The 14,840-nt window shown below is 34.1% G+C and overlaps 1 protein-coding gene across 11 annotated transcripts in view; it reads left to right on the forward strand.

Moving 5' to 3' along the window:
• Nucleotides 1–14,840, forward strand: part of IMMP2L (inner mitochondrial membrane peptidase subunit 2) — an 871,433-nt gene that overhangs the window by 93,907 nt on the left and 762,686 nt on the right. The window contains exons 5-6 of one of the 11 annotated variants that reach the window (XR_002520741.1): nt 2,025–2,114; nt 2,201–2,449. The exons of 8 other annotated variants lie outside the window; for them this stretch is intronic. Coding sequence is in view for 2 of the 3 variants with exons in the window: in XM_021935341.2 (XP_021791033.1) it covers nt 2,025–2,046 (22 nt within the window). In the remaining variant the exon portion in view is untranslated. 2 more of the 11 variants (XM_021935342.1, XM_021935341.2) reach the window with 2 other exon arrangements.

Here is a 14,840-nt window from a genome sequence, read left to right on the forward strand (position 1 = left end):
AATACATTTTGAAGGAATGCTGTGACCCTGCAAGTGATACAGAAACAGCTGTTTCCAGTTTTTACTAAACATTATGTTAAATGTATTTTTGCCTTGTAAACAATGTGAAAAACATCCCTGTAGGTAAATCATTGTACTGTTATCCAATTCTTATTCTACATGGAATCAAGTTTGCATGATGAACAAAGAGAGCATCTTAAGAGCAATTTCCAGTCTCCAGAATAAAGTGAAAACTCAGGAACATATCTCAATAGGAAAAATTTGCAGTAGGTTGCAGAGATGTGCCAAAGTCAATGTACAAAGACTTCAAAGAAAAGAGGAGTTAAAAAAGCCTTCACTATAAACCTTAAGCTAAATATTGGGAATAAAAATGATTACAACCCTTTAGGGAAGCAATTTGGCAATGTGTAGCAAGAGCTATAAAAAAACTTTCATCTTTGCTAGAATGTGTGTTCCTGTGCGTGTGCATGTATGTGTGTGTGTATTTCAGGATGATTTTTTTTTTCGCTTTTTATTTTTTGTTTGAATGTCTTATTTTGAAAAAATCTAAACGTGCTTCACTTGGAACTCCCATCTGCTTCCCCAAACTGTGTTTTTTTGTACCAAATCCCAGCTATCATATTGGCTTTTAATTTTGATTGTTGTTTTTGATATATAGTACTTCAGTTGTGAGGAATGTATTTTAGGAAAAGAATTTGAAATATTGGAAAGACTCATGTTTAATAGGTTCCTAATGGAATTATTTGTAATGGTACAAAAATTGAAAGCAGCTCTCCAACACTAAGACAAAATATACATTGTGGAATGTACACTTGATGCAATACCATACCTAAAGTGAAGCCTGTGAAGAGTTTGTGGTACCATGGGAAAAAACTTATGCTGTTAAATAAATAAATGAATAAGATGGTTAAGCAAGTATATAGAATCAAGTAAGCAAAAACGTGGCTTGGAAAAATATGAGAAGAAACGATACTAAAATGCTGAATAGTGGTTTACTTGTGTCATAGTCTTACAGTTTTGTGGGTGTATTTTTTCCTTTTGCCTGCTGTTCATTATAGTCCATATTTTTATATTGACCATTAATTAGTGTTATAATAGGAAAAATGCAATAATCTTGAATCGTGATAAAAACATAGAACATCCATCATGTTGGGCTTTAGATAATCATGCAACCTGACTGTAATCTTTTTTTTTTTTTTTTTTTTTTGGCAATTGTGGGAACAAATTATAGGGACAAATAATATCAAAGAAGGATTCTGATAGGATTTTCCTTGTGGAAAAATTTGCAAATAACTGCTCTCATTCCTCTCATCTCCTGGTTAACTTTTCTTCTTTGACCACTTAAAAAAAAAGACAAGGAAAACATTTACTTAAAAATCTCCCACAAATACCTTTGTTTATGAAGTATAAACAAAACAATAATAAAATAGTGTGACTATTTTATTCTTTTTTTCTAACTTTCTGAAAGATTAATTTGTTGGCATTAAATTAGCTTCTCATTTCTAATTTGTCTTCCTCTATTTTCTTTTAGTTCTTGGAATTTGCACTAAAACTCTTAAACATCAATGTGTTCAGATGTATTTGTGAAAGAAATATTCCTTATAGCATTTAGATAATAACAGTTAAAATTTCTTAAAAAACTCAATTTGAGTGCCCAAGTAGTTGTATGCTTATTCTGTTTAGTTTGTTTATTGCATTTCAAATGAGTTTAAGTGTGAGTTACAATTTATGTCTGAGGCTCTGGCTACCCTCTCTCCCTGTACTCCTTCGACCCTCATGCTAAGGTGATTCAGCCCACACAGCTGAATTTCAAAATGAAGCATATTGCCTGCTAGTTGTCTTCTGGGTCCTCTAGAGGTGTAGTAATACTAAGAGCTACTCCATGAAGCATTTTTCTTTCATTGAAATCTATGATAACTTTATTCACATTCTGATTTTCAAAGTCAGTTTCATTTCAAAGCAGAAAGCCAAGAATGCTTTCCAGACTTTAGCAATTTCCTTTATTGCTCCATATTCTTTCTTAGGAATGACAGTGTACACTTGTAATCCTCCTACCATAGGATCCCCCTGCACTGAAGAGGGAGTTCCCTGTGAATTTCTGATCAGTAAAAAGGGTATGTTTTAAGGGAAAAGTTATATTTTACTGTAAGAAATTAATGATAATATATAATAATACCAGAAACTTTTGCCTCTCATTTAGGTTGCTGTGACAGAGGGAAAGGACACGATAAATGACTCATAAAACTTGTGACTAGAAGTATCACATACCACTGTTGTTTGTATTTCATTGCTCAAAGCAGTGACATGTTTACTCTTAAAGGGGGAGTAAGTAAGTATAGTATAAAGATATAATAAAGACATAAAGGAATGTTTATTTATTATTTCTAAGTACTTTCATAGACCTGATTGGTTGATTGGTTTATTTAAATAAAATTTATTGAGTACTTACTGTTTATTGTCATTTTTTATTACTAGTGCCTGTCATATGCACAAGGGACAAGATTCCTGCACTCATTGAGCTAACATTGTTGTGATAATACTGTTTTGGAAATAAGCTTTTCAGTATTTATCAAGAACCTTAACAATTCTCTTATCTTTTTTTCCTATTAAATTCACTTCTGGACTCCTACACTAAGGAGATATTAGTAAATATGAAAATATGTATAATGATAAAGATAACAGTTTTCTTTGTAATATTGAAAAATTAGAAACAGATGTCTAGTAGGAAAATAGAGGGAACTCTATTATATTTACTCATAGAATGTAATGAACTCATCACTTTGTATTAGAAACAGTTGCCACATTTTTTAGTGGTTATTTTCAGTAACATTTTAGCATCCTGTGGTGACATAAAGCAGATAACGTAATTCATTCTGGGTGTAAGGACTAGCAAATGGTGAAGATTTTAAATTGTTAGGATTACATAGAAGAATTCTATGTCCCCAAGCATGGAGTTTATGTACAAGGAGATGAGGAGGATGTAGAGAAACTGGAAGTTTTGAATTCTAATAGTGTATCCAGTCATTCAAGGAGACATATCCTGAAGGCAACTGGAAATATAGAATCAGAGACTGGTTAAAAATAAAGGCTAAAAATGTTCTTTGGGGATTCATCAGTATGGAAATGTTAGTTGATCTTGTGGAAGCAGATGAGCTGTGAAGGAGTGAATCAAGATGAAGGAGAATATAGGCAGAGAATCAAACGGGGATGCTGGTGGGAGAGAAGAGGAAAAGGATCTTGAAGAGAGTGACAGGAAGAAGACAGGAAGAGAGGGATAGGAGAATCAGGAAAATTTTCTGTTTGAGGAAATTGTGGAGAAAGAACTTTTTGAAGGGAAATAGAGCAGAGGCAGAGGAGAAAGATAGGAGGAACAATTTTATTGGTAATTTAGGGTGGTTTTCCTAGTAACTTAGGGTGGTGCAATGGTAAGTTATTCATTTGTTAAAATAGAAAGCGTATTATGTTTATTTTTGATAGAATAATAGCATTTCATAAGTTTTTTTTTTCTTGAGATGGTGTTTTGTTCTGACGCCCAAGCTGGAGTGCAGTGGCACGATCTTGGCTCACTGCAACCTCTGCCTCCCGAGTTCAAGTGATTCTCCTGCCTCAACCTCCCGAGTAGCTGGGGAGTACGGGCGCATGCCACCACGCCTGGCTAAATTGTGTTTTTTGATGGAGATGGGGTTTCACCTTGTTGCCCAGGCTAGTCACAAACTTCTGACCTCAAGTGATCCCCCTGTTTCGGCCTCCCAGAGTGCTGGGATTACAGGCATGAACCACCGTGCCCTGCTGCGTTCTATAAAAATTGATCAAAGTCTTTTGACTATTTAAAAACCACATTTAATTAAACACTTGATAGCGCAAGCAGAAATTATTTACATTTTTAATAGAAATTTAGTCATACAATGAAAATGCACTCGAACATTTCTTGATACAAAGAAAAGATTTATGCTAAGAAGTAGTCAAAAATACCAGTTTTATTTATTCATTTATTGAAAAAATAATGTATATCTCGGAGACTGGAGCAGGCTAAGTGACTTGAAAGCTGCAAGAAAGAAAAAAAGGTAGCAAATGTAACTTTTAAATCTTTTAGACAAAAATATCTAGGTAGTATGATTCTGCTTAGAAACTCAAAGATTTATATGCTGTATCTTGAAGCAACTAAAGGACATGGTGAACATTTTTCATATGTCGCAAAGTGTTCTATATTTTTGCTTTAAGGGACAAATTAGCAATATTTGGAGACTTCACAATAACTTTGTGGGGAGAGCTAGGGCATTTGTAATGAGAAAAATATAGTTTTGTCTTGTATGAAAAAGTAAGTTATAGGCCAGTAAAATGTTTCAGTATCTTGTATACCTAGAAGGACAGCTGTGACAATTGTGCCTGTATAGATCTCATTTATCCTTAAAACCTTCTAGTTTTAAATTGGTACGGACAGTGTCCTTAGTCAAGTAGTATGGTCAGAATGTATTTAAATTTCTGTCTGTATATTCTGTTTTTGGCCCACTGCAGAATCTAACAGATAGGTTTTTATAGTTTTCTTTTTTTCTTTCAAGGCCAATATTAAGTAAAATGTAACAGCTAATCTGAGTTAGCATCATTGATAAGTATTAGAATATTAGGTTTTTAGTTAGGAAAAGACTTTATTGATCATTTGCATTTCACCTGCTTTTGCAGATGAAGGACTTGAGACACAGGAAAATTAAATATGCTAGTCCCACTAGAAGTAAGCTACCTGACCGTCAATATGTGTATTTCCAATAATCTCTGCTGCACCTAATTTTACAATATCAGTGCTAAAATGTAAATGTAACCAGGCAGAGAATTACTATTGACTCAGTGTTGATGTGGTTTCAGTAATTCGGCAAACCAGAATCCTGAGTCAAGCATCATGTAGTAGGTAAGAGAAGAGAGAGGGAAGGAAATCTAGGCATGGGATGTTCAGTCTGTAACTGTAAGAATTGCTCTGGACTTAGAGACAAAAGACCTGTGATTCAGTTTTGACAATGTCACTTATTAACTGTGATTTTAGAGCGAAACCCTAAATTCTCCAACCTTCAGTTTCTTTATATATGAAATGGGAATAAACATTGTTGCTGTACTTACTTCCTAGGTTAATTGTGAGAATCAAGGCCATTGTGAGAAAGAGTCAATTTCTAGTTTACCAACATTTATTTGCTGTTACTAGGTACTAGGCAATATTGTAGCCTTCAGCAATACAAAGACAATGGAAACTTTTATAACATATTACAAAAGGCTAAAAATTAAGAAGTAAAATTTAGCAGGAAGTCTGATTGATATCATTCATAAATATTTAGAATATTTGCTTTTTAATTTGGAAAAGACCTTAGAGTTCAATAGAGACTTTTGTCTCCTTAGTCTTCAAAGAGATTACAACTTGGAGAGATGATCCTTTAGACAAAAAGCCTTATGATACATTGATTGAGACTGTCATTATAATAAAAGCAGTTTTACAAGCTGTTAACTAATCTAGGATTGAAAAGAGGAAAGGAATGTCAGCAGTACATCAGAAAGAAAGAACATAATTTTCTTAGAAGTAGAAGTAGAGGAATGAGTGTTTTTTCATTTTTATTATTTTGCTTTAAGCCAGCTCCATTATGCGACACCATCTTGTTTGCCCTTCTGCTAGAGACCAAACCATCCCCACCACTCTTTTAGTAAACAAGAGATTGAATAACCTTAGTTCAGTCAAGGACCTCACCTTTTCTTGCCCTAAGGAGTTATTTGGCTTCATTGTGATTTTGGCGTCAGCTTTAAGATTCATAAATTTCTAGCAGTCTGTGTGGATTAACCTAGTGTTACTATTTAAGGAAATGATGACCGTCTAGTAATAGGTTTTCTGATTGTAAGCTATTTGCCATTTATAATCCTGCTATATGTTTTTACACTGACATTTGTGGTGTTTTATGGATTCTAAGACGTCTATTTTTTTCATATTTGAACGTATCTGAAACTGGGATGCTTCTTTGAATTGATAGATTCAAAATCCATGTTGGGTAAGTGGTGGTTTTGATGGAGTTGTTATCTGTACATGTGTGAATGTGGCTGTAATGTCAACGTTTAATTGAGTTATGTACACTTCAGGTATTCTAATAATTGCCAAATCCTATGATTTAGGCTTGGAAAGATAAGTTATATATACTCAAGTATATACGTAGAGGCATGGGAGCAGAACAGTGGAATATATGATACAGATATCCAAAAAATGAAATCTAAGTGATAAAAAAGCATTATGTCGTAGTTTAATTGACAGCCTTTTTCCTTCTAGGGATATATATAAATAGTAAACATACATCATATAATGATGGTGCCTTGGATTCATTCATATTTGGATTCAAAATATTGATGCTGCAACAGTTTAATTTGAGTGATTTGAATGGATGACTTATGTCTTAATGGAAATTTTAAGAAAGCCTGCTTATGGAAGGTGGATATTATTTCAAAAGTCATACTTTTAATGATAGAATATGTTAAGGGATACTTTTAAAGAAAGGTTAAAATCATGTCTTTTATTCAAATATAAAAAGAATGGGTATCAAAGACTTTATTAAGCTCGTTAATTAATGAGGGGATCAGTAAGATGTTAGAAATTATTCAAAGGAGAATTTTAAGAGCATACATATATAGGCAATCGAGGATGCTGAAATGAATGTGCAACAGATGCAAAACTGGTTAATATACTCAGGCCAATTATCCATTTAATTTCACTGGACACAATTTATTTGCATTTTTATGGAAAAGAATTACTTGTATTATTCTGTATCTTACAACTACATAGTTGTAAAGTAGCTGAAAGACAATGTAAGGCTCATATTCTTACTGAATCAGATAATCTGGAAGGGTATACTAAATAGGACATCTACTAATAGTTTGCATATTTCAGTGTTTCACAATTTTTCCTGAAAAATCTTAGAATTTAGAAGGTTTCCTGATAGACTTTGTATCAAATTTTAATTTCATAGGAAGGATTGCATTCAGACCATGCTAGAAAGATAATTACCTGATGTTTTTTTATAGCTTCTCCCTTAATCAGTCATCATTCCATCTAGCTGAATTAGAGTGTTAATGGTTTTGAATTTTTCATTTATATCTTTGGGTCAGTAAATTGAATTTAATCTTGATTATATCTTTGGGTAAAGAGAAACTTTAAAAAAAGCTTTGAAAATAAGGAATCTATAAACACTTATTGATTACATACTTTATGAAAACACACCTAATTAAAATAAATTATCTCAATAATTCTTAATAATGAAACTATAAAAATTATAAGAAGACTCCTAGGAATATTTTTTAGCAATTTTTTTGAAATGATACACAGGAATTATTAATGAAATTAGCTATATTTGAGCGAGTCTTTGTATTTAATTCCTTTTATACTTCCATTAGTGAGTTGAGAATGAATCATTTCCTATTTTTTAATGGAGTTAATTGCTTAAATATGGAAAAATGGAAAGTTAAATGTATTTGATGGAGAGCAGAATCAAAGCTATTATGACAAAATATATACTTTTTTCAAAATTGAAAGTAAATTAAAATTAAAATGTTTAACTTTATTTTTGCCCATGAATTTTGACTGAGAATAAGTTGTCACTTGATGAGCCATGTGTGGTGGCCTGTACCTGTGGTCCCAGCTATTCTGGAGGCAGGGGTGGAGGATTACTTGAGACCGGGAAGTCGAGGCTTCAGTTAGCTGCGATCACGTCACTGCACTCCAGCCTAGCTGACAAAGCAAGACCCTGTCTCTAACAACAAACAAAAACCAAAAACCCTCAAGAAGTCCAAAGTTGTTTATATGATTTCAATTTGCTGTTACAAAGTTGTCTCACAATGCTTTGTTGATGTATTAAATATATGAATACATAAAGTTCTTACTGAGCATGCAGATATAGTTATTTAAGTGTTATGTTTATTAGCTTGGTAAAGTATATTTTTGAGACGTAACCCTTTACATTTGAAAGTCTGGCATTCAACTTGGGCTCCACTTCCCAAACCATAGGGAAATACTCATTGATTCATTAACTTATTCAGCAAATATTTATTGAGTGCTTGTTGTAAGGCAATCATTTTATAAATGCATTTTATCTTAGGGATCTTTCCCTTGCCACAAATAAAAGAACAAGAAAGATTGAGTTTTGCTGTGTAAGAGTGATTCTTGGGTTGGATCAAGACATTGGTGAGGGATAACCAGTCAATTACCTGGACTTCCCAAAATTATCCTTCCATCGTTTTGCTTTCCTCTCAGTGGCTCCCCATTAACCATAAAGATGATCTCTCGGTTTCATCCTCTTCTATTGGTAGCATGTATCTTTACATGTGCTTAATCAGTTTAAAGCAAGATACCGATATCAAACAATGCTCCAATTTAAAATGAATACTTTTAAAATCACACTTAAATTTGTTGAATAGCTTCACAAATGTGTCTCTGAATCTGTTTCTTACGGTCTTTTGTGAAGGTTTTTGAAGGGCTGTGCTGATCAGTGGAAAATCAGAAGAGTGAATCTGCTGTAATGGTGGGGAGAAGGCATCAAGGAAAATGTGCGCAAAAAAGAATTAAGGTGGTAAATTTATACGAGAGGTATTCAAGGCAGGAAACTGTGAAGACACTGCCTAAATAAGAGTGAAGAAGCAAGCTATACAGTGGGATGCTTTGAGTTTTTGTGGCCATAAAATGAGGTCAGCTAAGAAAAGAAGTATTATTTGGGTTTCAATGAAGGCTGCACTGTGCATAGATTACTTCCAGTTGTAGCTATGGACACTAATCTATGATAATGACACGAGGATTAGAAAAGTCACATGCAAATTAAGTAACTAGAATTGGAACAACATGTAGTTTAGGTAGTGCTACCTCCGGTGGTGAGTTTGATACAGGTAAAGTGAGAGTTTATTTATTCAGAACTCCTACTGTGTGTCAGACACTGTTCTAGGTATTTGAGATTGGCCAGTGAACAAAATGATGTAGATCCCTGCCCTTTTGAAGCTTACTTTCTAGCAAGAAGAGACATACATAGAGACATAATAGGTATAGTAATTGTGTACATTTTTTTGTTAGGAGATAAGTGCTATAGAAAATAGTACTGTAAAGAGGATCAGAAGTGTTGGAGGAGATTATGGTAGATTGCTGTATTGAATAGAGTAGTAATTTGCTTTTGAATTGGAGAGTTATAGCAACCTGCTACTTTATTTCCTCTCCCTTATGACTTCAGAGAATTGGAAGTTGGGCCTCCCCAGAGAGATTTAGTGGCAGACGAACAGGAAGTAAACAGATGTGTATTTTTCAAGATTGTAGTAAAATTTGGATAGTTTAGTCATGATCTTCTCTTTGTCCCTTAATTTCTTTTTTATTCAGCAATAGAAAATGATAAAAATACGTTACTGGAAAATGGGCTGCAAATTATCAGAGTTCTAAAGCAGAGATATATAATTTATTGGAAATAAATCTCACTTATGAAGGAATTTGGTAGCATTTGAGTCATATGCTTCATAGGAGTCTCAGGACAATTTTGTGTAACTATGGTTTGCTTAGGGAATTCTAAGTTTTATCTACTTTTCAAAAGACCAGTGTAATCAATGTTTCTTTGGCAAAACTCTATATATCTTGACAGCTTGTTAAAATAATAGTTAGCTTCTGGCTTTCCATTTCACATATGCAGACTGTATCATAAATTGCTTTACTAAACTTGATGCATATGTATAGTCGTGGTAGATTATACAAGATTGTTGCTGATAAAAACTTTAAAGTAAGGCTCAAAATTAGATTGTAAACCTGCATGTTGATTAATATATAACTGTTACTAGAAAAACATAAGTCTAAAGTATTTCATGTATCACTGAATAATGTAATGTCTCCAGTAGATATTAGACTGAAGGACAGTAGGAAGGGAGATACCTTCCCCAGCCCTACTGCCCTTCAGTGACTAGAATTGTTTCAAGTCTGTATAGAAAGGCACCGTTAATTTTTTATTCCCTGTGACCTGTATATCTTCTCTTATCTTCTACTTAATCCTTTCTTTTAAAAAAGTATATATTGATTTTTTGCATGTGCTACTAGTGATATGTCCAGAGAAAATGTAGGATTTCTTTGTTTGCAAGGGTTTCTTCCTTTTCTACTAAGTCATTTTGCCTTGCCTTCTCTCTCCTTTTTTCCTTTATTCTCTTGTTATTGCCTGTTCTTCAATTAATCCCGTTTCCCAATCTCTACCCTTTTAGCACTCCATAAAAAGGATCATGTAATCGGAAATCTAGAACGTTAGCATGTATTTGAGAATGCCCATGTCTCAGAGAACGTGCTTGAATTCTAATTCTCCATTAGTTCTTTCAAGTTTCATTCTTCTCAGCCTTCACATTTATACTTCTTTATTATTCATCATGATCTTGTATGGTTTTGTTCCTTTGAAGGCCAAAGCAGTTTAAACTCATGTATGTATGTATGTATGTATATATGTATGTATATATGTATGTATGTGTTATATATGTATGTATGTATGTTTGTGTCTTTTTTTTTTCATTCTTCTAGGAAAGAGGGGGAATAAATTGGTAGGAAAGAGTAAAGATGGTAAGATGTTTTCTCATATGGAGAGCTGGTCCTCACTTAAGCTGAGAGCACCTGTAGTGGAAAAATACATGAGATTTTATTTTTTTGTGGCTCCCCACAGTTTGTCTGCCCTAAACAATGTCCTGTAGTATTCTTGGGGATGTGTAAGAGCATGACTTTTTTTTTTTTTTTTCCTATAAAGCTAGAGAAGGATAATTGTGAGAAGGGAGATGGGAAAGGATATCATATTTGAGAGGCACTTTCTCACATAGGTCATTTTTAGGAAAAAATTTTATAGAAGTTTAGATCTAGCAGTTGATTTCCTTAAATATATTTATGTGCCTAGCTATTTCTTAGAAAAATCTTCAAGTAATTAAAGGGGTATATCTACTCCAATTTGAAGACCACTGCATTATACCATATAGCTTCTGTTCCTGCTTATCATTTTTACTCTCTTACTTCTTTGTGTTAGGTATATTTGTTATCATCAGGGTTAACAGCGTCCTGTTGTTTATTTTCTGAGTGTAGGAAGTATATAAATGTTATCTATATGACTGGATTTGTAAGTACTTGATAAAGATGTAGCAGTGGAAGTGATGAGGAGAAGAAAAGGAAGAGGAGGAGAATGAAGACAAGTAAAAAATAATTTTAAAAAATTCAACACTTATTTGCAGGCACTTAACAATGCTAGATACTGTTATAATCACTTTAAATATTAAATCTTTATTTAGTCCTATTTGTATCCTGAGAGGCACTTACTATTATTATCCCTGTTTTATAGATAAGAAAATTATGGCACTGAGAGGTTAAGAAACTTGTCCAAGCTTGTCAGTGGTGGAAGCAGAATTTGAACCAAGCAGTCTTATTCTAGAAAGAGCCTTAACCACTGTGCCATCTTTCTTGTTATGTGCATGTGTGTGTATGTACATATACATACATGTGAACATATTCACCAATGCATTAGCTGGGCTAGACCATAAATATTTGTGTGTATCAACAGATATATGAATATTCACAATGTTTTAAACCATCAGAAAAAGGACAATGTAATTAATGAAGAAAAACATAAAGGATATGGGAATGGGGAAAATAGAAAAAGAGTAACAACCTTATTTCTCTCAAGTGACAAAGTAATTTTTAAAAAATAGAAATACAACATTTAAAGATACATTCATAGCAATTAAGCCTATACCTTTAACATTTTGTGATATTTACAGAGAAATAATTATAAAATCTATTTAAACATTTTTCACCTTTTGAAATTATATACCCTGTCAAGATGCACATACTATATTCTTTACAGTTCAGTTTTCACATATAATAATGACATTAAACTTTTCCTTCCTTCTAATAGATAAAAAATCAAATTCCTTCTTTTTTAACTTTTTTTTTTTTTTTTACTTTCCACCACTTTAACTGTGGCTGTAGAGAAAAAAATTGAAAATGCACTAAGTTTGAAGATACTTAGTGATCCCCACATTTAAAAATAGGAGGAAGAATGAGTGGTAGCTTAACATATTTGAATTGAATGTAATAGTTTCTGATATTTTGATAATTACAACCTTTTCAGTGTTGTGTCAAAACATTTGAAAAAATGGATTCTGAACTCCCTCTGGGATATTTTGAGGAGAGTTCTGTTCTGTGAAGTCTGGACTGGGAAGGAATGTAAAGCAGCACACTAGTATGTCCCCATATTTAGAACTCTTCAGAGGAGACTTGATAAATGTTTTGAGCTCTGTGTGCTTAGCTGCAGCAAGCTGCTTCAAGTTTACTAGGCATGCTGGAAATTAAGTTGATTTTGGGTCAAAGAGTGACCATGATTTCATCCTCCTCTGCATCCTTAACCGGCCCACTCCGGTTTCCTTCTCTTAAGACAGTGGTCGTAGTACTCCAATTGTTTGTAAAGTAGCAGGTTCCTTTGATAGGCTTGTAAAATAACTTACTGCATTTGAAAATTTGGATTACTGTATTGAATAGAGGTATAAGTAACAGATAAATTATTGTCTCTGATATATCATGTAGCCATGTGTGAATTACCTTTTTGGGTCTTTGTTTTCTCATTTTTAAAAATGAAGGGGATTGAATGAGATAACCTTATAACCTTCATCTTAAGAAACGTAAAAGCAACGTATGCTATTACGTGTGTGTATTTTTACTAATTTATCTTAAAAGTTTGTGATACATGCTCTGGAAAGAAAAATTCAAATGAAAAATCCTCAGTATTTCTGAAGCAAAGGTGAAATTGAGAGATTCTAGATGGTTGTGTGAGGCCTGTGTTCCACTTTGGTGTTATCCCTGTCAACATAGAGGCTTTTGTTCTGTTCTGTTTAAATGGTGTTTGTGACTAGGTCCAAACCAGCTCAGTTTGGCTTTTTAATTCATAGGACTTGCTATGAAGTGGCACTTAACTATATGGGCAAATTTAATTTTAAAACCACTTACTCTCCTATGATTTAGAAAGGACCTCCTAGCACAGAATTGTAGAAAATTCTATTAGTGTATGTATTTAACATTATAGTATCATGTGCTTTATTAGCTGCATCCAGTACTAGTTTATTTATACCAGACTGTTTTTTTGTTTTTGGTTGTCACATTTGAGGCACCTATACAGACATACTGCAGTGGACACTTCGGCCTTCTCATTAGCACAGACCATTTTCTGAGGGTTAGAGATGTACCTTGTAGCCATCTTTGATATGATGGCTGATTTCAGGGTTATTTCGTTCAATATTCTGGCATTGATGAAAGTTTATATAGGGAGAAAAGGGTCATGAAAGGGGTAAAATCCAGTATTTGGAAGGTCTAGAAAATCATTCAACTGTAAATGATGAAGTTCTCAAGTACATGTCTCCATAGCTACTTCCAATGATTGAAACTAGTTTTGAAAAGACAAAATACCTGGAATAGTTTTTGGCTTTAACTTCCTATAGTTCCCCTAAGGAAGTAGGACTATACTTAGTGTAGTTATCCTGAGACTATTGTGGGATCAATTTGTGAAGCGTGGTAAGTGGCTCCCAAAAAGGAATCCCTATTTTGCAGTGAACACTTAACTGTATGGCTTTGGACTCCTCTGATAAATAGTTCAGACCACATTACCTGTAGAGCTTTTTTTTTTTTTTTTTTTTTTTTTGAGAGGGAGTCTTACTCTGTCACCAGGCTGGAGTATAGTGGCACGATCTCAGCTCACTGCAATTTCTGCTTCCTGGGTTCAAGTGATTCTCCTGCCTCAGCCTCCCGAGTAGCTGGGATTACAGGCGTGTGTCACCACACCTGGCTATTTTTTGTATTTTTAGTAGAGACAGGGTTTCACCATGTTGGCCAGGATGGTCTCGATCTACTGACCTTGTGATCTGTTCACTTTGGCCTCCCAAAGTGCTGGGATTACAGGTGTGAGCCACTGTGCCTGGCCTACTTGCAGAGCTTTTCATGTGACTGTTACACTGCCTTATTTTCCAGTTAGTTGTATACAGGAATACTTTTTTAAAAATTGTGTTTCATCTCACTGCACTTGGCAGATACTGTGTTTTTTTACAGACTGAAGGTTTGTGGCAGCTCTGTGTCAAGCAAGTCTGTTGAGACCATGTTTTTAACAGCACGTGCTCACTTCATGTCTCTATGTTGCATTGGTAATTTTCACAATATTTCAAACTTTTTGTTATTATATCTGCTATGATTATCATAATCAGTGATTTTTGATGTCACCATTGTAACTGTTTTGAGGCACCATGACCCACACTCATATAACATGCCTGACCTAATCAGTAAGTGCTAGGTTCTGACTTCTCCACCTCCACTGACCTGCAGTTCCTCCATCTCTCTCCCTCCCCTTGGGCTTACCTATTCCCTGAGACACAACAATATTGAAATTAGGCCAATTAATAACCCTACAATGGCAAGTGTGCAAGTGAAAGGAAGAGTTACATGTCTCTCACTTTAAATCAAAAGCTACAAATTATTCAGCTTAGTGGGGAGGGCATGTTGAAAGCCTAGATAGGCTGAAAGCTAGGCCTCTTGTGCTGAGCAGTTAGGCAGGTTGTGAATGCAAAGCAAAAGTATTTGAATGAAGTGAAAAGTGCTACTCCAGTGAACACATGGGATGATAAGAAAGTGAAATAGACTTATTGCTGTTATGGAGAAAGTTTTAGTGGTTGGAATGAAGATTAAGCCACAAAATTCTCTTAAGCCAAAGCTTAATGTAGAGCAAGGCCTGACTTCCTTCAATTCCATGAAGGTTGAGAAAGGTGAGGAAGCTTCAGAAGAAAAGTTTGAAGCTAGCAGAGCCTTT

Source organism: Papio anubis, chromosome 4, assembly GCF_008728515.1.
Source record: "Papio anubis isolate 15944 chromosome 4, Panubis1.0, whole genome shotgun sequence".
NCBI classification, from domain to species: domain Eukaryota; kingdom Metazoa; phylum Chordata; class Mammalia; order Primates; family Cercopithecidae; genus Papio; species Papio anubis.